This window comes from Erpetoichthys calabaricus, chromosome 17 (assembly GCF_900747795.2).
Source record: "Erpetoichthys calabaricus chromosome 17, fErpCal1.3, whole genome shotgun sequence".
Classification (NCBI taxonomy): Eukaryota; Metazoa; Chordata; class Cladistia; order Polypteriformes; family Polypteridae; genus Erpetoichthys; species Erpetoichthys calabaricus.
Genome location: NC_041410.2, coordinates 90,781,643 through 90,803,417, shown reverse-complemented (window position 1 = coordinate 90,803,417; position 21,775 = coordinate 90,781,643). Strand labels below are relative to the sequence as shown.

Here is a 21,775-nt window from a genome sequence, read left to right as displayed (position 1 = left end):
CAGGGGTACAGACACCGGACGGATGGACAGATGGATGGACACGTTAAATGTCCATCTTAATAAAAAAAGAACCGTCGAAGACAAATATTTTTGTTAACTATCAAATGTCCCTAAGACATTGCAGTATTTATTTTCTGTGCATACGGGTGACTGTCCAGTTGCTGGGGCTGGGAAGAAAAAATTGTCAAAACACGTAGAAGAAGAGGCAAAAAAGTCCAAAATGTTCATAAGAATACCAAATCACGGTCTAAAAATAAGAAAATTGGCCTTAACGACCCATCCTGCTGTTCAACGTGATACACCAGTGGTAGCGGCGTAGTAACGACTCTCTTGCACCCACTCTGGCCACATGAATGAGATTTAAAGCTGTAATGGTAACAACTGAATGTCATTAAGGGAAATCTGAGGTAGTTAAAACTCCTCAGTGGTAGGCCTCTGGGGATGGATGATCTTCACCCTGGATTCTTGAAGAGTGTGGATGTGGTTGGGTTGTCCTGGCTGACGGGCCTTTTCAAAACTGCGTGGATGGAAGTTCGAGTTTGCCTCTGGTTTGGGGTGGTGGGCCCCATCTTCATAAGAAAGTTGGGACCGCAGGCCAACTTTAGGGGAATCACACTTCAAAGCCTTCCTGGGAAGGTCTATGCCGTGGTTCTGCAAAGGAGGATTTGACTGTTGGTCAAGCCTCAGATGCAGGGGGAACAATGTCGGTTTCTTCTTGGGCATGGAACACTGGACTTGCTTTTTATATTTTTACAAGGATTCAGGAGGGTTCATGGGAGTATGCCCAACATAGATAGATAGATAGATACTTTATTAATCCCAAGGGGAAATTCACAACTTGTGCATTATATAGACTTGGGAAAGGTGTACCATTACGGCCCGTGGCGGGGGTTCCTTAAGGACTATGGCATACCAGGCCAGCTCCTGTACAACTGGAGCAAAAGCTTGGTTTACATACTCAGTCCCGATGGGTGTGAGACTCCAGTTCTCTCCAGTTCTGTTTTTATGGACAGAATTTCTTGGTACAGCCAAAGAGTAGAAGTTGTCAAATTTTGTAATCTCAGGATCGCGTCTCTGCTTTTTGTGGATGATGTGGCCTCACTGGTTTCATCGGACTGGGGTGGTTTATAGCCAAGTGTAAAGCGGCCAGGATGAGGATCAGCACCTTCAAGTCTGAAGTCATGGTTAATTGGCCAGAAAAGGGTGGAATACCCTCTCCGGGTTGAGAGTGAGGTCCAGCCTCAATAGAATGAGTTGAAGTATCTTGGGGTCTTGTTCACAAGTGAGGGGAGAAAGGAGCTGGAGATTGGCTGGTGGATTAGAGCATCGTCCAGAGTCAGACGAACATTGTAGGGGTCAGAGGTAGTGTAGAGGCGAAGCTCTCGGTTTGCTGCTCGATCTGAGTCCTTACCCTCCTCCTATGTCCACGAGCTGTGGGTAGGGACTGAAATAACTTGACCACAGGTACAGTCGTGGCCAAACATTTTGAGAATGACACAAATATTTATTTTCACAATAGTTTGCTGCCTCAGTTTTTAGGATGGCAATCTGCATCTACTCCAGAATGTTCTGAAGAGTGATCAGATGAACTGCAATGAATTGCAAAGTCCCTCTTTGCCACAAAAATTAACTTCATCTCAAAAAACCCATTTCCACTGCCGTTGTGAAGAAGGTGTCGGGGGCCCCAAGAAAGTGCAGCACGTACCAGGACCATCTCCTAAAGTGGATTCAGCTGCGGGTACCACCAGGGCAGAGCCTGCTCAGGAATAGCAGCAGGCAGGTCGGAGGGAGGTGAAGACTTTTGAAGGGATGGCCTGGTGGATGGGTGTCAAGAAGGGCAGCAAAGAAGCCAAGAAAACCATTAGGGACAGACTGATATTCTGGGATTGGACTGCTGAGGACTGCTAGGGTTAAAGTCATTTTCTCTGATGAATCCCCTTTCCAATTGTTTGAGAAGAAAACGTGAGCGGTGCTACCGTCGGCCCTGTGTCACGTCAACAGTAAAGCACCCTGAGACCACTCATGTCACGTGGGGTTGCTTCTCAGCCAAGGCAGTGGTCTCACTCACCATTTGGACTAAGAACACAGCCATGAATAAAGAATGGGACCAAAACATCCTCCAAAAGCAACTTCTCCCAACCATCTTAGAACAGTTTGGTGACCCACAAGGCCTTTTCCAGCATGATGGAGCACTGGCTTGGGGAACAAAACATCAAAATTTTGGGGTCCATGGCTAGGAAACTCCCCACTGAGAAATTGTGGTCAATCATCAAGAAGCAGGCGGACAAACAAAAACCCACCAATTCTGACAAACCCCAAGCATTGATGATGTGAGACTGGGCTGCCATCAGGCAGGATTGGGCCCAGAAGTTGAGTGACAGACAGCCTGCCAGGGTGAATTGCAGAGGTCTTGAAAAAGAAAGAAGGGCCAACACTGCACATATGGACTCTTTGTATAAAAACTTCATGGAATTGTCAATAAAAGCCGTTGAAACTGCTTGTCATTCTACTTCAGTGTACCATAGAAACATCTGACGAAAAGATCTAAAAACACTGAAGCAGCAAACTTGGTGAAAACCAACACTTGGGTCATTCTCAAAACTTAAGGCCATGACTGTAGAAGCGTCACAAATGAGTTTCCTTCTCAGCGGTGTTTGGGCTGAGCCTTAGAGGTCGAGTGAGGAGCTCAGACATTTGGGAGGATCTCAGAGTGGAGCCGCTGCTCCTCCACATCAAAAAGAGACGGCCGAAGGTGCTCGGGTATCTGATTAGATATCCGGATGCCTCCCTGGGGTTGTGTGTTCTGGTCACGTCCAACCGGGAGGAGACCTTAGGACAGAACCCACAACCTGCTTGGAGAGATTATGTCTTGCGATTGACCTGGGAAATTCTTGGTATCCCCTCTGGAGGAAGTGGAAGAGGTGGCCACGAAAACTGATATCTGGGCACCAGTGCCTAGACTGCTGCCTCCATAACCAGGCTCCGGATACGCAGCAGAAGTTAGTTGGATGGATGGATGGATGGATGGATGGATTTGAGAATGTTGTGGTTATGTTTATGAAATGAATTTTTTTTATGTATTTTCATACCTTTTGGAAATGCATGAGATTAACTTGTCTGTCACCGTTTGGTTATTTCATCCTTGCACAGACCGCTTGTATCATTTCAGCTGTGGATTAAAGTGATTGAGATGGCTGTTTGCTCGTATTGCACAACTACAATTTTAGTTGATTTAAGCATTTTGAAGACCGGCTTGCTCACAGAAAAGAATTTCTTTTTGCTAAAAATAACCTTTGAGTCTCTAATTTACGTGTTTGGTGTAAAACGTACACTCAAGCTGTGGTGATTTAGATGCAGTCTAGAAGCCAAATCCCTGAGAGCTTTCTGTGATGCTGGCAGGGAAATTCATTTATTTATGGCTTCTTCAGGAATGATCATTGCTGGGGTGGTTGTTGTTGTTTTATTATGCTATGATGAGAGCATCAAGAGCCATCTCAACGTTAATTTATTAGAACATTGGCTGACACTGGAATCCACGTCCTTAGAGAAGATTCAGTGGGATCTTCAGCAAACATCTAATTTGTTACCAACTCGAATCGCATACATAAAGCCCGATGGTTTATGTGTTTGTGATTAACTCTGTAGGGCGACGCCACGGGAGGGTCACCTTAGCCACTGGAACCTGAATATTTGGGCATGTGCTTCTACCACTTATATTGGATTGTCAATGTTTGATCATGGAAAGGCTTTAAAATAACATAAAAAAATTGTCAAGTGCACAAATTCTGTTCCCGTAGATCCGAGGTTACAGGTCACACCTCTGTCGCTATTCTCGTTTTCCTATTCTGACACTTCCCAACCTTATGAGGTTCACAGCTGCAATGCACTTCTATACAAGACTATGACCCACAACCTTCTTTTTTTTATATATACCCACCCAAACCCGCTCCCGCCCACCCAGTCTGCGCTACATGCCAGCCACTTCACGTCTCTGACGCTCACGTTGTGAAGAAGGGGGGCTACACACACCCCCCTCCGAAACCCCCTCTTAAACAGTGATACAATGGGAAACAAATACAGTTGCTTTGTTTACCTCCTCTTTGCTCGATCAGCCGCGGGTTTGCTGCTGCTGCCGCCGCCGTCGGCGTGCCACGTGATCTGCATCTCGCGCGGCGCACTTCTGTCATATCACCCGTGTCCATATATTCGATCTCTTTTCGCTTTTACCTTTTCGTCAGTATCGCATTGAATTTTGATTCCGTGTTGGGAATTACATCGTGACAACGCAACGTATAATTGCCCGTGAGTGAATATCGTTTCTTTCCCTCTACAAGAAATGTGTCTGACGATTCACACAAATGACAAAATGACTTGTCTCGCGGGATTTCACTTTCACCAAACAACAAATCTTTTAATTCTCGCGGATACGCTTCTTCATTGGGAAGAAACACAACTTTTCCCTGATGGCAACACGAATTAGACGATCTACAAGTCTCCGACATAAAGTTTAAATCTGAACAACATATTCGATCTCTTTTCGCCATTCCATTATTTCACCGAGTAATAATTTCCATTTGTTTGCGTTTAATGTGATCTTTACTATCCTTTTTTTTGAGACTTTCAAATTTTCGTACTTCCATTATCTCTAACCTGCTAGGCATGTGTACCATGCCGACATTTTTAGAATTTTTTTAATTCTCCTGTATACACCTCTTCATTGTGAAGAAATACTAATTTTTTTCTCTGATGGCAACATGAATTAGACGATCTACACGTCTCCGACTTAAAGTTTAAATCCGAACAATATCTGCATACTTCTATCATATCATCTATGTCCATATATTTGATCTCTTTTTGCTGTTCTGTTATTTCACCGAGTAATAATTTCCATTTGTTTGCGCTAATGCGATCTTTACTATCATTGTTTTGAGACTTTCGAATTTTCGTACTTCTATTTTCTCTAACCTGCTCTGCATGTGTATCGCACCAATGTTTTTGAATTCTTTACAACGTTCTACTTTGTCATCTACTCGTTTGTCTTTTACTTCCGGCCCCGGGCCTGGTTACATCTCTTGGCACAAAGACTCATCTCGAGGGACGTGAAAGTATCTCTCTGAAAAAGTAACGTCTCGTCTCCTTCCAACCTTCCAACATTTTTTTTATAATAGAGAGACAAGGTGAGCCAAAAAAGAAGTACCATGTTTTATTTATTCTACAAAAGCACTACAAGATAAACTACATTTAATTATGATACGAGAAAGGGTATACAGAATAGATTGTTTTTTCCACTGTGTTTTAAAAATGATGTCTTCAAGGTGGCAGCCATTATTAGTGATACACGCGTCGAGATGATTTCTGAACGCTTGCATGACTCGTTTCGTGGTGAATAGCGTCCTTGAGGGGCTTCAAGGTTTTTAAGGTTGGTGTGTGTATACCTTAAACTTGAGATAGAAATTGCACGGAGCAAGATCAGGCGAACGTGAAGGCCACCCGACATTGCCGTGCAGGGAGATCAGCTTCCCCACAAAACTTGCATGGATCTCCGTGCCGTATGACCTGTTGCTCCATCCTGTTGAAATCAATCATCCACCTCATCCATTTCTTCCAGTTGTCTAGCATTGCAATGTAACGTTCTGAAGTGATAATAGTAAGGGCCTACAATGCCAAATTCTGCAATGGCGCACCAAACTGTAACACGTGTGATCTCTGTGCCGGGGTCTCTGATGAAGTTTACGAGGGTAGGTTTCAGCCCAATAGTGAATGTTTTGCTTCTTTACGCAACCATTCAAATGGAAATGTGCCTCATCGCTGCACATGACGATGGCCTCTCGATGAACGGTTTGCAGAATGTTGGTGCACAGCTCACTACGGCTCTCCCAGTCTCTCTCAGGGAGTTCCTGCACTGCCATCATTTTGTATGGATGGAAATTAAGGTTCTCGCGCAAAATCCTCCTCAAAGACTTGTTGGAAATGCCGAAGGCAGAAGCATGCTGAACGTCTAGGAGACTGCAAAATGGATGACCTTACAGCTTGGATGTTTTCAGGCGTTCGTACCTGAAGGTCGACCTGTGAAGAAAACTCCAGTTTCCGGAGGTGTTGCTGTCCACAGCTCTTGAGACCAGACCTTTTTGTGTGGTCTCCTAGGGGAAAGAAAACCTGGTAGAATTAACAGACTGAAGCCTGGAAGCTCTTCTTTACACAGAGTTTTGTGGGACTCTTGAACAAACTACTGAGACATGGAATTGAAGCAGAATACCTTGAGAACCTTTAAGAAGAATCTGGATGAGACACTGGGACATCTTAGGTAAACAAATGGGTTTGATGGAGTGAATGGTCTCATCTCGTCTGTCAAATATCTTATGCTCTTAAGCTATAATGGCATTCATATATGGATGAACTTTGAAGGAACTACCGACAGAGGGTTGTGGATCGTAGTCTTGTGTGCATTACAGCTGTGAACTCCATATACCCCAAAAGGTTGGGAAGTATCAGAATAGGAAAACGAGAATAGCGATAGGACAGCTTAGCTATTCTGGACATTATGCTCAGACTGTATAGTGCAGTAGTGAGACCACATCTGGAAGATTGTGAGCAATTCTGGTCAACGTCTGCCAAGAAAGACATAGCAGCACCTGAAGCTGTGCAGAGGAGAGCAACCAAGTATAGGGTGGTCCAGATCTAATTATGCAACTTTTAAAGCAATGCAGGAAAACAATGCAAGACAATAGAATTGTTCAAAATATCTTGTAATAATGCAGGGCAGGTGCTGCCATCTATCGGCAACAAAAATAATTTTTTGTGAATTCTCTATGTAATAAACTTAATAAGTTATAGCTTATATAAATTAATGAAAATTGCAAATTAGATGTATAATCCCAGGACTTCAGGATGTGTCCTACTGTGACAGTAGGTGAAGCAGAAACTTCGACAACCTTTAAGAAGGATCTGGATGAGATATTTGGACACCTTAGCTATTAGCTAAACCAATGGGCTTGATGGACTGAATGGTCTCCTCTCGTTTGTTCTTAAGTGGCAGAGAGAAAGAAAAATAAAATATCAACCACCTATCCAGGATTTACGGGACAAAGGCTGGATAACATGGCTGTTTACAGTGCAAGTGGGATGCTGAGGATTCCCAACCCAGTCTGTGTGGAATCTGCTGACAAATGTTGGAGTGAAAGGTCATGAGAAGAAGGCTGGCAGAAAATGGCAGATACAGTGCATCCGGAAAGTATTCCCAGTGCATCACTTTTTCCACATTTTGTTATGTTACAGCCTTATTCCAAAATGGATTAAATTCATTTTTTTCCTCAGAATTCTACACACAACACCCCATAATGACAACGTGAAAAAAGTTTACTTGAGATTTTTGCAAATTTATTAAAAATAAAAAAAACGGATAAATCCCATGTCCATAAGTATTCACAGCCTTTGCTCAATACTTTGTCGATGCTCCTTTGGCAGCAATTCCAGCCTCAAGTCTTGTTGAATATGATGCCACAAGCTCGGCACACCTATCCTTGGCCAGTTTCGCCCATTCCTCTTTGCAGCACCTCTCAAGCTCCATCAGGTTGGATGGGAAGCATCGGTGCACAGCCATTTTAAGATCTCTCCAGAGATGTTCAATCAGATTCAAGTCTGGGCTCTGGCTGGGCCACTCAAGGACATTCACAGAGTTGTCCTGAAGCCACTCCTTTGATATCTTGGCTGTGTGCTTAGGGTCGTTGTCCTGCTGAAAGATGAACCGTCGCCCCAGTCTGAGGTCAAGAGCGCTCTGGAGCAGGTTTTCATCCAGGATGTCTCTGTACATTGCTGCAGTCACCTTTCTCTTTATCCTGACTAGTCTCCCAGTCCCTGCCACTGAAAAACATCCCCACAGCATGATGCTGCCACCACCATGCTTCACTGTAGGGATGGTATTGGCCTGGTGATGAGCGGTGCCAGGTTTCCTCCAAACGTGACACCTGGCATTCACACCAAAGAGTTCAATCTTTGTCTCGTCAGACCAGAGAATTTTCTTTCTCATGGTCTGAGAGTCCTTCAGGTGCCTTTTGGCACACTCCAGGTGGGCTGCCATGTGCCTTTTACTAAGGAGTGGCTTCCGCCTGGCCACTCTACCATACAGGCCTGATTGGTGGATTGCTGCAGAGATGGTTGGCCTTCTAGAAGGTTCTCCTCTCTCCACAGAGGACCTCTGGAGCTCTGACAGAGTGACCATCGGGTTCTTAGTCACCTCCCTGACTAAGGCCCTTCTCTCCCGATCGCTCAGTTTAGATGGCCGGCCAGCTCTAGGAAGAGTCCTGGTGGTTTCGAACTTCTTCCACTTACAGATGATGGAGGCCACTGTGCTCATTGGGACCTTCAAAGCAGAAGAAATTTTTCTGTAACCTTCCCCAGATTTGTGCCTCGAGACAATCCTGTCTCGGAGGTCTACAGACAATTCCTTTGACTTCATGCTTGGTTTGTGCTCTGACATGAACTGTCAACTGTGGGACCTTCTATAGACAGGTGTATGCCTTTCCAAATCATGTCCAGTCAACTGAATTTACCACAGGTGGACTCCAATGAAGCTGCAGAAACATCTCAAGGATGATCAGGGGAAACAGGAGGCACCTGAGCTCAACTTTGAGCTTCATGGCAAAGGCTGTGAATACTTATGTACATGGGCTTTCTCAATTTTTTTATTTTTAATACATTTGCAAAAACCTCAAGTAAACTTTTTTCACGTTGTCATTATGGGGTGTTGTGTGTAGAATTCTGAGGAAAAAAATGAATTGAATCCATTTTGGAATAAGGCTGTAACATAACAAAATGTGGAAAAAGTGATGCGCTGGGAATACTTTCTGGATGCACCACTGTAGGGCCATAAGAGAGAGGCCATTTGCTGGAAGCTTGGAGGAGAAGGGTCACTGCTGACCAGCCAACTAGTAAGCATTGTGGTTAATGGATGGCCACCACCCAATGATCTCCCCTGCTGGCTTCAGCTACATCCATGAAAATGGGTGTAAGAAGGCATATTCGATGGAATACACATCTGAAAATGCCCTAACATCTCTGAGCTGTTAAAGATGGCATGCGTACCACATGAACTTCAGAACAGGTCATGCACCTGCTGCTAGGCATGTTGAGGCCCCGCCAGTACTTGAATGTGCAGATGAATGGAGATTGTCGAGCTTTTATTGATTTCAGACACAAGGACGTTAATAGTTCTGAATATTGTCAGTCATTTTCTAACCCGCTGTTAAGTCCTGAACTGGGGGAATGCCAGAGTCTGGCCCAGCTGGCATAGGGTGCATTGCCACCACAGGACTAGTTGTGAATATCGTTAAGAGAAACTATTACAAAACGTCAAGCGGGCATGACATGCTACTGGAAGTTCCATCGATGGTGGTAGAATATTAAAGGCACAGGGAGTCCATGCGGAGCCTTTCTGCTCAAACGAACATCCCCTTCAGCTCCTTTAAGTCCCTGCGCTTCATCTGCATGCCCGTCTGCCCGAGTCGTTCTTTCAGTTTGCACGCTTGAACTCCAGCTTGGTTTCGACTTGCACCTTTTTTAGATTATGGAAGTAGCAGCCACCACCGAGGCTCTGGTTGTGCTGGCATAAGCACACACTTGGAGAACAAACCGTGATGCTGAAACCCAGGAATGTGTAGCTGAGGTTATGAAGCATGTTCCTAATTAAAACACGCACTAATATCTCTGTGTTAAAAACGAAATAGAAGGAGAGTTTATTGGAGGAGAAGAATGCAAAACCCTGCAACAGATTGAAATTGTTGCAACGCATATTTGGCAGAATTTACCCCTCTTTGATTGGCCACAGCGGAATAAATGCGGTTGGTTTTTAAATGCAGGAGCTGCCATTTCCCATTATACGTGGGCTGCACGCGGAGTATGCAGTCATAAACTTGTGTGTTTTTTTGTTTTTCTGTTTGCTGTGTGATGCCTAACTGGTGGTCTTTATTATTCTGTGGATAATCGGGGCATATTTGTATCCTGCAGGCCCACAGCGAGTTCTTGTTGGATGAGAGGCCATCTAGAAGAAGCTCAGGTTGCTGCCTGAAGAGGTGTTGGGGGAGGCCAGCAGGGGGAGGCTTACCCTGCGGTCTGAATGTGGATCCCAATGCCCCCTTGGGCAGTGATGGGGGACACTGTGCCGTAAAAATGGCGCCGTCCTTTGGATGATAGATAGATAGATAGATAGATAGAAGTGAAAGACACTATAAAATAGATAGATAGATAGATAGATACTTTATTAATCCCAATGGGAAATTCACATTCTCCAGCAGCAGCATATTGATACAATAAATAATATTAAATTAAAGAATGATAATAATGCAGGTGAAAAACAGACAATAACTTTGTATAGTGTTAAATGTTAACGTTTACCCCCCGCCCCCTAACCCCCCAACCCCAAGGGTGGAATTGAAGAGTCACATAGTTTGGGGGAGGAACAATTTCCTCAATCTGTCAGTGGAGCAGGACAGTGACAGCAGTCTGTCGCTTAAGCTGCTTCTCTGTCTGAGATCATGTTTGGAGTCCATCAGTGGTCAGTTCAGCTGATTGGACCGATTAAGAAAGTCACACACACAGCTGTCTCCATTGTTCGCCTTTTTGTACATTTAGGGTGCTTTTACTACTTCTTCTTCTTTCGGCTGCTCCCATTTTCGGGTTGCCACAGCGGATCATCTTCTTCCATATCTTCCTGTCCTCATCATCTTGCTCTGTCACCCCCTTCACCTGCATGTCCTCTCCCACCACATAAATAAACCTTCTCTTAGGCCTTCCTCTTCTCCTCTTCCCTGGCAGCTCTATCCTTAGCACCCTTCTCTCATTATACTCAGCATCTCTCCTCTGCACATGTCCAAACCAACGCAATCTCGCCTCTCTGGCTTTGTCTCCCAACTTGAGCGGACCCTCTAATGTCCTCATTTGTAATCCTGTCCATCCTCGTCACCCCCAGTGCAAATCTTAGCATCTTTAACTCTGCCACCTCCAGCTGTGTCTCCTGTGCCACCGTCTCCAGCCCAGATAGATAGATAGATACTTTATTAATCCCAAGGGGAAATTCCCATACTCCAGCAGCAGCATAATAATAAAAAACAATATTAAATTAAAGAGTGATAACAATGCAGGTATACAGACAGACAATAACTTTGTATAATGTTAATGTTTACCCCCCCCGGGTAGAACTGAAGAGTCGCATAGTGTGGTGGAGGAACGATCTCCTCAGTCTGTCAGTGGAGCAGGACGGTGACAGCAGTCTGTGGCTGAAGTTGCTCCTCTGTCTGGAAATGATCCTGTTCAGTGGATGCAGTGGACTCTCCATGATTGACAGGAGTCTGCTCAGCGCCCGTCGCTCCGCCACGGATGTCAAACTGTCCAGCTCCGTGCCTACAATAGAGCCTGCCTTCCTCACCAGTTTGTCCAGGCGAGAGGCGTCTTTCTTCTTTATGCTGCCTCCCCAGCACACCACCGCGTAGAAGAGGGCACTCGCCACAATATATCATAGCTGGTCTCACTACTGTCATGTAAACCTTCCCTTTCACTCTTTCTGATACCCGTCTGTCACAAATCACTCCTGACACTCTTCTCCACCCTGCCTGCACTCTCTTCTTCACTTCTCTTCCACAATCCCCGTTACTCTGTACTGTTGATCCCAAGTATTTAAACTCATCCACCTTCGCCAACTCTACTCCTTACATCCTCACCACTCCACTGACCTTCCTCTCATTTACTAAAAAAAAAAAAAAATTAAATTCTAAACTAAAAGATGACATTTGCGGTGTACCGTATTAATGGGTTGGGGACAAATAAAGAACTCTAAATGGCAGCGGAAAATCCATTAAAGTCAATGGCGGGTCAAACTTGACCCAAAAGACATGGCAAGGTGCACATTTTTCAGAAGCTGTATAAATTAGATGTTTAATGTTTTTTTTACTGCTCAGTTATCCTGGGGGTAATGTGGAGTTAGAAAGTTGCATGCAAAAAGAACCGAGCCACGAGGCTGACAAGTTGCAGAGATGATCACGTTCCACCGCTCTCCTCCACTCTTGTTCTATTTGTGCTTGACCTCAAAAATCTCTGCTCCTGTCAAAATGCACTAACCTCACTGTGGCTGCTTAGTTTCTGCCAAAAATGCCTGTACAGCACGTTACCGTGCTGCCTGAACAAGCCGTGCGTGCAAAGGGCATTATGCCTAACATGTGCTTATTAGCATTCCAAAGGCGTTGTCACCTGAGAGCGTTTTGATTGACTTGCAGAAACGCGGCATTCCATTTGCGCCTGGTGTCCCGGGTCTCGATGAAGCAAGACGTTGTACCAGTTAGCTTGTCGAGATTGGCGAGGCCTACAAGATGAGGGGAACAGAGGAATGATTTATAAACAGATACACGGTCTGGCACTGTGAAAGGTTTTGATAAGACGACTGTAACCTTGGAGATGCGTCATTTGTGTTTTTATAGTTACTAATGCGCATTCTGAAAAAAGTCAGCATGCTAAGTAAGCTGAAACAAAAATTTACTGGCTGTGCCTGGGGGGGGGGGGCTTAGGGGGTTAGGGGGTGCTGATATTCACACAGATAAAGTACGTACAGTATGTGCATTGTCAGAGCCTCTCCATCCAGTTCAGGGTGGTGGGCAGCTGGAGGGTACAGGACTCGGTGCCAATCCATCAAAGGACAAGACAATTTAGAGTTGTTCATTACCACAACATGCACATCTATGGAGTGTTGAGGACGGGAGAACATCCAGGCACCAACACACACATGCACACCTAGTGGGCATGGCATTTGAGCTCAGGCTGCTGGATGCCCTCCTGTTACACAGGATGAAACTCTTTATGAAGTACACGGCATACAGTGGCAAGGATTCCAGCTCAGGCCTCGCCATTCACTCCATGAGGGACCCTGCGTAAGTGACTTGATGTGGCAGATATGCTGTAGTTCACTTATGACATACAGTATCTGTTACAAACACTGGCCATGATGGGCGCTATAGAAAATGACAGAGCTTGGCAGTTCAGTCCCCATCCCTTCTCCTTTCAGCAGCTGCTTTGCCCTGCCAATGTGCATATACAGTATATGTGTGCGTTATTAATACACTCAGCTGTGCAAGTGTATATATAACATACAGTGTCTGTAATATGAGACGGGCATGTGTGTCTGCATCTGCCAAGAGAGCATATATCTGTACATAGTGTAAGCAGGTATATACAGTATACCTTATTATATGAGCTGTTTATGAATCATCTGTAAAATATATACAGAGACAAAGAGAATGAGTGTATGTGGTGTATTTGTATATAATGTGTGGATATTCTGTATGTATAAAATATATATGTACAGTATATGTACTGTATATCTAATGTGTGATATGCATGTGTGTACTGTATCTGTCTGTCAAGAGAGTATATTATACATTTGTGTATAATGCATGCATGTATATATACTGTAATATTTGAGATTGTCTGTGTCAGTCTCTGTGTTGTATGGATCTATCTAAAATATATACAGTATATGTGTGCATTATTAATACACTCAGCTGTGCGAGTGTATATATATAATATACAGTGCCTGTAATATGAGACAGGCATGTGTGTCTGCATCTGCCAAGAGAGTATATATCTGTACATAGTGTAAGCAGGTATTTACAGTATACCTTATTATATGAGCTGTTTATGAATCATCTGTAAAATATATACAGAGACAAAGAGAATGAGTGTATGCGGTGTATTTGTATATAATGTGTGGATATTCTGTATGTATAAAATATATATGTACAGTATATGTATATCTAATGTGTGATATGCATGTGTGTACTGTATCTGTCTGTCAAGAGAGTATATTATACATTTGTGTATAATGCATGCATGTATATATACTGTAATATTTGAGATTGTCTGTGTCAGTCTCTATGTTGTATGGATCTATCTAAAATATATGCAGTATATGTTCATATCCACCTTACTAAAAAATCATGTGTCTGTGTATCTCTGTCCATACTGTTGCTATGTTTTTGTCATTTTAACAGATGGCTCATCACAAGCATTTGTAGTTTTATTACGACCAATGTTTGTGATGTTCTATCTGTTGGAATGACACGCGTAATGCATTACAAAATGCAGAGTGCACTGCAAACACTGGTAAAGCTGAGGTCTATGTTGTGTATGTGTGTTTGTTTATGTATATATTGTATGTATGTATGTATGTAATGCAAAGAATGTATATTTGTATATAATGTATGCAATATACACTGTAACATATGAGATGCGAATGTATGTATATCTGTCTATAATATATATGCACTCCCGGTGTATAATAAGATATCTATACTATGTATATAACATGTGTCTGTGTGTGTGTGTGTGTGTGTGTGTGTGTGTGTGTGTGCGGTGGGCTGGCGGGTTCTCCCTGCATGGAGTTTGCATGTTCTCCCCATGTCTGTTTCGTACCACAGTCTAAAGACATGCAGGTTAGGTGGTTTGGCAATTCTAAATTGTCCCTAGTTAGGATATAACATACCCATCCGTCCATTATCCAACCTGCTATATCCTAACTACAGGGTCACGGGGGTCTGCTGGAGCCAATCCCAGCCAACACAGGGCGCAAGGCAGGAAACAAACCCCGGGCAGGGCACCAGCCTACCGTATGGCGCACACACACTCACACCCATCCACAGACCAAGCACACACTAGGGACAATTTAGAATCGCCAATCCACCAAACCTGTCCTTGGACTGTGGTAGGAAACAGACACGGGGAGAACATGCAAACTCCACGCAGGGAGGACCTGGGAAGTGACCCAGGTCTCCTTAATGCGAGGCAGCAGTGCTACCCACTGTGCCACCCTGGATGTATGTGTGTGTGTGTATATATGTGTGTGTGTGTGTATATATATATATATATATATATATATATGATTCAGACTACGAATGCCATGAATGTAATTAGCCCGATCTACATGCTGTCAAATGAACGAACCACACGCCGTAGTGCAGCGTTAGGGGCTTCGCTGCTGACGTTCAAGGTTCGATTCCCGAGAGGGGATGCAGTGAGTGTGTACGCCTGATGAGCCCAGAATTAGGGTTAAACACGTGTCGCGTACTCTTTGCATTAATTGACAGTAAAACTATTTCAACCATTCTATGATCTGCTTCTTACAACTGAGGGCACCATGGCAGATGTTGGCCGACTTGCTGACCAACCACAAGCGTTACCTGGTAGGTAACCACCCATACAATCAGATTGTGATTCAGACTACGAATGGCGTATATGTGTGTGTATATATATATATATATATATATATATATATATATATATATATATATATATATATATATATATATATATATATATATATATAATATGTATGTGTGTGTGTCTATGTGTATGAATGTATCTGTCTATCAATCAAGAGAGTATTTTGTCCATTTATATATAATATATATATCAGGTATGATGTGTGTGTGTGCAAGTGTATACAGATCTCTATCTATCTACATACACGGGTGTCGAACTCCGGTCCTGGAGGGCCGCAGTGGCTGCAGGTTTTCATTAATAATAATAATAATAATAATACATTTTATTTATATAGTGCCTTTCCCATGCTCAAGGCACTTACAGAATATAATAAAGAACAGCAGAATATACAGTATATAGCATTGTACAAACCAGATAAATAAATAAAGAAGATTAAGACAGTAAATTCTGAAAAAAAAAACAGACAACATAATTGATGCTCTCGCACATACACACAGGTTACATGAGCATCTTGACAGAGAAGTAAACTGAGAGAAGGGTAATAAAGTCCCATCCATCCATCCATTTTCCAACCCGCTGAATCCTAACTACAGGGTCACGGGGGGTCTGCTGGAGCCAATCCCAGCCAACACAGGGCACAAGGCAGGAACCAATCCTGGGCAGGGTGCCAACCCACCGCAGGACACACACAAACACACCCACACACCAAGCACACACTAGGGCCAATTTAGAATCGCCAATCCACCTAACCTGCATGTCTTTGGACTGTGGGAGGAAACCGGAGCGCCCGGAGGAAACCCACGCAGACACGGGGAGAACATGCAAACTCCACGCAGGGAGGACCCGGGAAGCGAACCCGGGTCCCCAGGTCTCCCAGGTAATAAAGTCAAGTAGAGCTAAAAGACTTCCTGAACAGATGAGTTTTGAGTTGTTTTTTAAAAGAATTCATGGAGTCGGCTGACCTGATTAATTTTGGTAGGTCATTCCAGAGTCTGGGCGCTATACAGCTGAAGGCCCTGTCACCCATGGAGTGTAGATTAGTGAGGGGCACAACAAGATTACCAGAATCAGAGGACCTTAGTGGACGGACAGGCACATAGTGATGGAGAAGGTCACTGATGTAGTTTGGCGCGAGGTTATTTAAAGCTTTGTAGGTTATTAGTAGGATTTTATATTCGATTCTGTAGGACACAGGGAGCCAGTGAAGATGGAGCTGGATGGGTTCATTCTAACCATCTTCTTAATTAGTGACCCGTTTTTGCTGCTAATTAACTTCTTTAGCATTCATTTTAATTGACTTGACTCAGACCCCTTAGTATTTTCTTTTTCCTTTATTAGCAGCCAAATAATAGTGAGACACAATACAAGCCGCCACATGACCAGCTCAATTGTGCCAATCACACAATATTTGAAAATAAAGAAAGGTGAAGGTCTCAGTAAGGCTGATCTCTCAGGTCACCAAAACATTTTGACGGTGTTCTTAGAAAAAAAACAGAAAATCAACAATTTTGGAAATGTCTGATGTGGCAGAATGAGAGCAGCAACGGGCCATGAAATTAGATAATGAGTTTAATTAACAGCAAGAATCAGCTTCTCATTAAGAAACTGGTTGGAGTTTGAAGCCCCAGTTTAGCTGGTCATTTGTTGGCTCGTTTCATGTCTTAATTCTGTTTGGCTGTCATTTAATGAAGAAAGGAATAAATTCAGAGGGCTGAATCCTTAAACACAGGGCTATTAAAATGAAGGGAAAATGAATTTAATTAGCAGTGGAAACTGGTCACTGATTAGGAAAAGGGTCTGAATGAAAACCTGCAGCCACTGCGGCCCTCCAGGCCCGGAGTTCGCCACCCCTGATCTACAGTATCTAGATCTCTAGGGCTATATATATGGATGGTATATACTGTACATGGATAGATGTAATGCATTATATAAAATGATTCACAAAGAATTGAAGGCTTTTTAAAATGTATTTCTCACTTAGGAAGTATCTTATGAACCAAACTTATTCATCAATTTTAGAGTTATCTTTCTTTTCCCCTCAATTATATGGAAATTTGGGGAAAGGAAGGAATTTATTACATCTGTCGGTGATGTGTGACACCGGGAGTGCATATCGAGCATTTGTAAGATGTATTTGTGATGTGCCATCTGTTGGAATGTCAAATGCATTGTACTGTATATTACTACAAATGTTTGTGATGTGCCATCTGTTGGAATGTCAAATGCATTGTACTATATATTACTACAAATTGTTTGCATTTGATATTCCAACAGATGGCACATCACAATGTACTGTAAATTACTACAAATGTTTGTGATGTGCCATCTGTTGGAATGTCAAATGCATTGTACTGTATATTACTACAAATGTGTGATGTGCCATCTGTTGGAATGTCAAATGCAATGTACTGTATATTTCTGCAAATGTTTCTGATGTGCCATCTGTTGGAATGTCAAATGCAGTGTACTGTATATTACTACAAATGTTTGTGATGCCTGCAGTGAGCTGGTGCCCTGCCTGAGGTTTGTTTCCTGCCTTGCACCCTGTGTTGGCTGGGATTGGCTCCAGCAGACCCCCGTGACCCTGTAGTAAGGATATAGTGGATTGGATAATGGATGGATGGATGGATGGATGTTTGTTTGTGATGTGCCATCTGTTGGAATGACACATGCAATGCATATTACGTATTACTGCAAATGTTTGTGATATGCCATCTGTTGGAATGTTAAATGCAATGTACTGTGTGTTACTACAAATGTTTCTGATGTGCCATCTGTTGGAATGTCAAAAGCAGTGTACTGTATGTTGCTACAAATGTTTGTGATGCCTGCAGTGGGCTGGTGCCCTGCCTGAGGTTTGTTTCCTGCCTTGCACCCTGTGTTGGCTGGGATTGGCTCCAGCAGACCCCCGTGACCCTGTAGTTAGGATATAGCGGGTTGGATAATGGATGGATGGATGGATGTTTGTGATGTGCCATCTGTTGGAATGACACATGCAATGCATATTACGTATTACTACAAATGTTTGTGATGTGCCATCTGTTGGAATGTCAAATGCATTGTACTGTATGTTGCTACAAATGTTTGTGATGCCTGCAGTAGGCTGGTGCCCTGCCTGAGGTTTGTTTCCTGCCTTGCACCCTGTGTTGGCTGGGATTGGCTCCAGCAGACCCCCGTGACCCTGTAGTTAGGATATAGCGGGTTGGATAATGGATGGATGGATGGAAAAAACTGTGAGAGCCCCGAGTCACTAAGAGTTTTTAAATGAAATCAATGAATGAAAATTGCTGGAAAAACCGCGTACCGTGACACCTGACGTCCTCCTTACCTCCGTTTCCATACCACATTCAGTGATGCTGTCAGTGCCTGAAAATTTTTGGGGGGAAAAAAAAAACTGAGAAAAATTCCAATGTGGTTAAACTGTTCTTAAAGAATGGGCAGAAATGTGTCTTAAAGATGCTAGCAGGGCTGTTTCTGGGCAGTGGTGGTCTAGGCAAACTCCTAGTGGTCAGGGCACATTACTGCAGCCCCATGTAGAGATTCCTGTCTTTTTTTTCTTTAGAAAACTTTTGTCCGGACCGTCTGCACTCTGCACAGCATGGTCTGTGGCCCAGAAATGGCGACATTTTTTTTTTAAACAATACAGACCTAGGGCGGCATGGTGGCGCAGTGGGTAGCGCTGCTGCCTCGCACCTGGGGACCTGGGTTCGATTCCCGGGTCCTCCCTGCGTGGAGTCTGCATGTTCTCCCCGTGTCTGCGTGGGTTTCCTCCCACAGTCCAAAGACATGCAGGTTAGGTGGATTGGCGATTCTAAATTGGCCCTGGTGTGTGCTGGGTGTGTTTGTGTGTGTCCTGCGGTGGGTTGGCACCCTGCCCAGGATTGGTTCCTGCCTTGTGCCCTGTGTTGGCTGGGATTGGCTCCAGCAGACCACCGTGACCCTGTGTTCGGATTCAGCGGGTTGGTAAATGGATGGATGGATACAGACCTACAAACACTCGGACACAAAGCAAAGGTCAAATTATATTGTTTTATAGTATTTTAGCCTACTAGCGATATTCAGTTTTAATGTCGGACGACCAACACAGCCCAACAATAACATGAACAACAGTAATGATGATGATGATGCCAATAATAATAATCCTCAAACGGTAGCATAGAAAAGACAGACAGTGCAAAATAAAATTAAACGATTAAAACGGCAACAAGACTGTAGATTTTGAGTGAATTCCTAAAAGCTGATTTAACCCAAACTATGATCGTCTCCCAAATGGACATACATTAATACTTATGTTAAAACTTGGCAAATATCGTCCTCTGTTGCTCACCGCCATTTGTGCGATTCGCTCTGGCGCGCTAATGTGCGTTCTTTGGAGCGCTCGATTGCGTTATTTGCATATATGGCACATAGGAATTGTGGGTAAATATTATTATTGACAGATAATCATTATATTTTCAGTTTCACTGAATGTAGTCATTATGCTATGTTTTTAATTTATTTTATTAACTTAAATGACATGTATATGTTACAGTAATGTCTTAGTTAAAAAAAATATATATATATTTTTTAAGGCTGTCACCATCATCAGGAATTGTGGGTAAATATTCTTATTGACAGATAATCATTATATTTTCAGTTTCACTGAATGTAGTCATTATGCTATGTTTTTAATTTATTTTATTAACTTAAATGACATGTATATGTTACAGTAATGTCTGTCACCATCATCAAAAAGCATATGTTTAGCTGGTAGTTGAAATAAATAACTATAGATTACAAATAACACTTTTTAGCAATAAATTTTTCTTAAAGTTTCTTTAAACAAACTTTAAAGCAGTGAATATAGATAACCAAAACAGTCAAATTCCTAGTTGTTTTCTGAAATGGCGTCCCTCAAGAGCGTATTTTTTTCTGAGAAAGTCTTACAAACAGACGTTGCAATAACTCAACATTCTCAAATTGTGAATCTGAGCTCCTAAATACTTTGCTGTCACCAGGCCTCAATGTACAGGTCTGGCACTGACGAATCCTCTTAAAGCAAAGGGGATGGTGGGGCACCATTTACAACTTCACCTAGGACAGCAAAAAAATCCATGAACCGGCTCCGGATGCTAGCATGCATCTGATCCCACAGAATTGCTTTAAATGTATTGGGAGTTGTCTTTCTGTCTGAGAAGCGTTGGGTCCCGAGTGTCGAACCCCCAGCTTTCTGTTTAGACGGTGCTGGTATGGCAGCGGTAGCACCAGGAGTGCGCCATCACCTTAATGTTAGGATATCAAAGCCTGCTGGAATCATTCAAGTGACCTTCCGGTCTCATTCTCTCCCCACAGTTATACATTCAAGCCAGACGTCCGGAGGATCTCGTGCTTCTCATCTCAAGGGAGACGTACCCCAGCCGGCCCCTGAGGCTACAAGGAGTCAACCGAGGGGCCCCTTACCAGCAGTACCAGCCGGTGGTGATGGTGCAGCAAGCGTACATCCTGAGGTGGGAGGGTGGCACACCCGAGGAGCTCATCCTGTACCCCGTCAACTTTAACAGGTAATGGGTTTTGGGGTTCTCTCTGCGACTTTCTATACTCGTCTGATCCGGTTTTCAATTTGAACTTTTCACCTTGATGGGTATGAAGTGCTGATGGGACAGCTGTCAGCCTAATGGAAGCAAAACAAAAGGTGAATTTCAGTGATTTTGTTAAGTTAAAAAAAAAATTTCGGGCCCACATCTGCCCCCCGCCCCCCCCATCCCCCAAACCACTCCAACTGCAAGTTGAGGAGAACGAATGGCGCAGTCATTTTGAATAAAAAAAAATATCCCATTAGAATTTTATGAGGAAAATAAACTTTCTTCCTTCTACTTGTAGGCTGTCTGCTTCTCAGATCTTTTTTTGGAATTTAATAATGAGGTGAAAAGATTTTTTTGGGGAGCGTACATGCACGGGTTCAAACTCCTAATTCAGCACGCAAAACTCAAAAATTCTTACCACATAATTCATGTTCTTAAATCAGTTTTTCCAACCCGAGGATAACTGGATGTCTGTAGCCCATCCCCGTAGCGCTACATGCAAGGCAGGAGCCACTCCTGGATGGGACGCCAGTTCACCTCAGTTCAGTCTCACCTGTTCGTGATGTCTCCTTAAGGGGTCCGTAGGGGGGCTCACTCTGCCAACACCACCAGTCGGCCCCTGCAGAGCACAAATCTCGCCACAGGTTTGACACGTCACCTCTGCAACTGACTTTGCTGCAGCCATCTCAAACAATCCGTCTACAAATCTGAGCTCCCACCTTTCCTTGTCCCGCTCTGTTTGTCGTAGCTGATGCACATATTTTTAGGAAGTCTCATCGCACTGGAGAGATTCTGAAGGACTGGAAAATGGCAAATATCATCCCATGATATAAAAAGGGGTGACAGGGCAGATCTGAGGGTGTCACCATTTTAGACAAGTGCCTCGTTCATGTCTATCCTGCTGGTGATGACAGGCATGCAAGCCCCTGTTTGTGCTCAGGAGGGCCGGGTGAACG

The 21,775-nt window shown here is 43.6% G+C and overlaps 2 protein-coding genes across 8 annotated transcripts in view; both read left to right on the top strand.

The window, feature by feature from the left end:
- Positions 1 to 21,775, top strand: part of LOC114644327 (cell migration-inducing and hyaluronan-binding protein) — a 264,051-nt gene that overhangs the window by 81,099 nt on the left and 161,177 nt on the right. The gene's annotated exons all lie outside the window — the stretch shown is intronic.
- Positions 1 to 21,775, top strand: part of LOC114644328 (cell surface hyaluronidase-like) — a 136,815-nt gene that overhangs the window by 80,808 nt on the left and 34,232 nt on the right. For all 7 annotated transcript variants that reach the window (XM_051920416.1, XM_051920419.1, XM_051920423.1 and 4 more), the window contains one exon: positions 20,590 to 20,798. In XM_051920416.1, the coding sequence (XP_051776376.1) occupies positions 20,590 to 20,798 (209 nt within the window). The remainder of the gene's footprint in view (positions 1 to 20,589; positions 20,799 to 21,775) is intronic.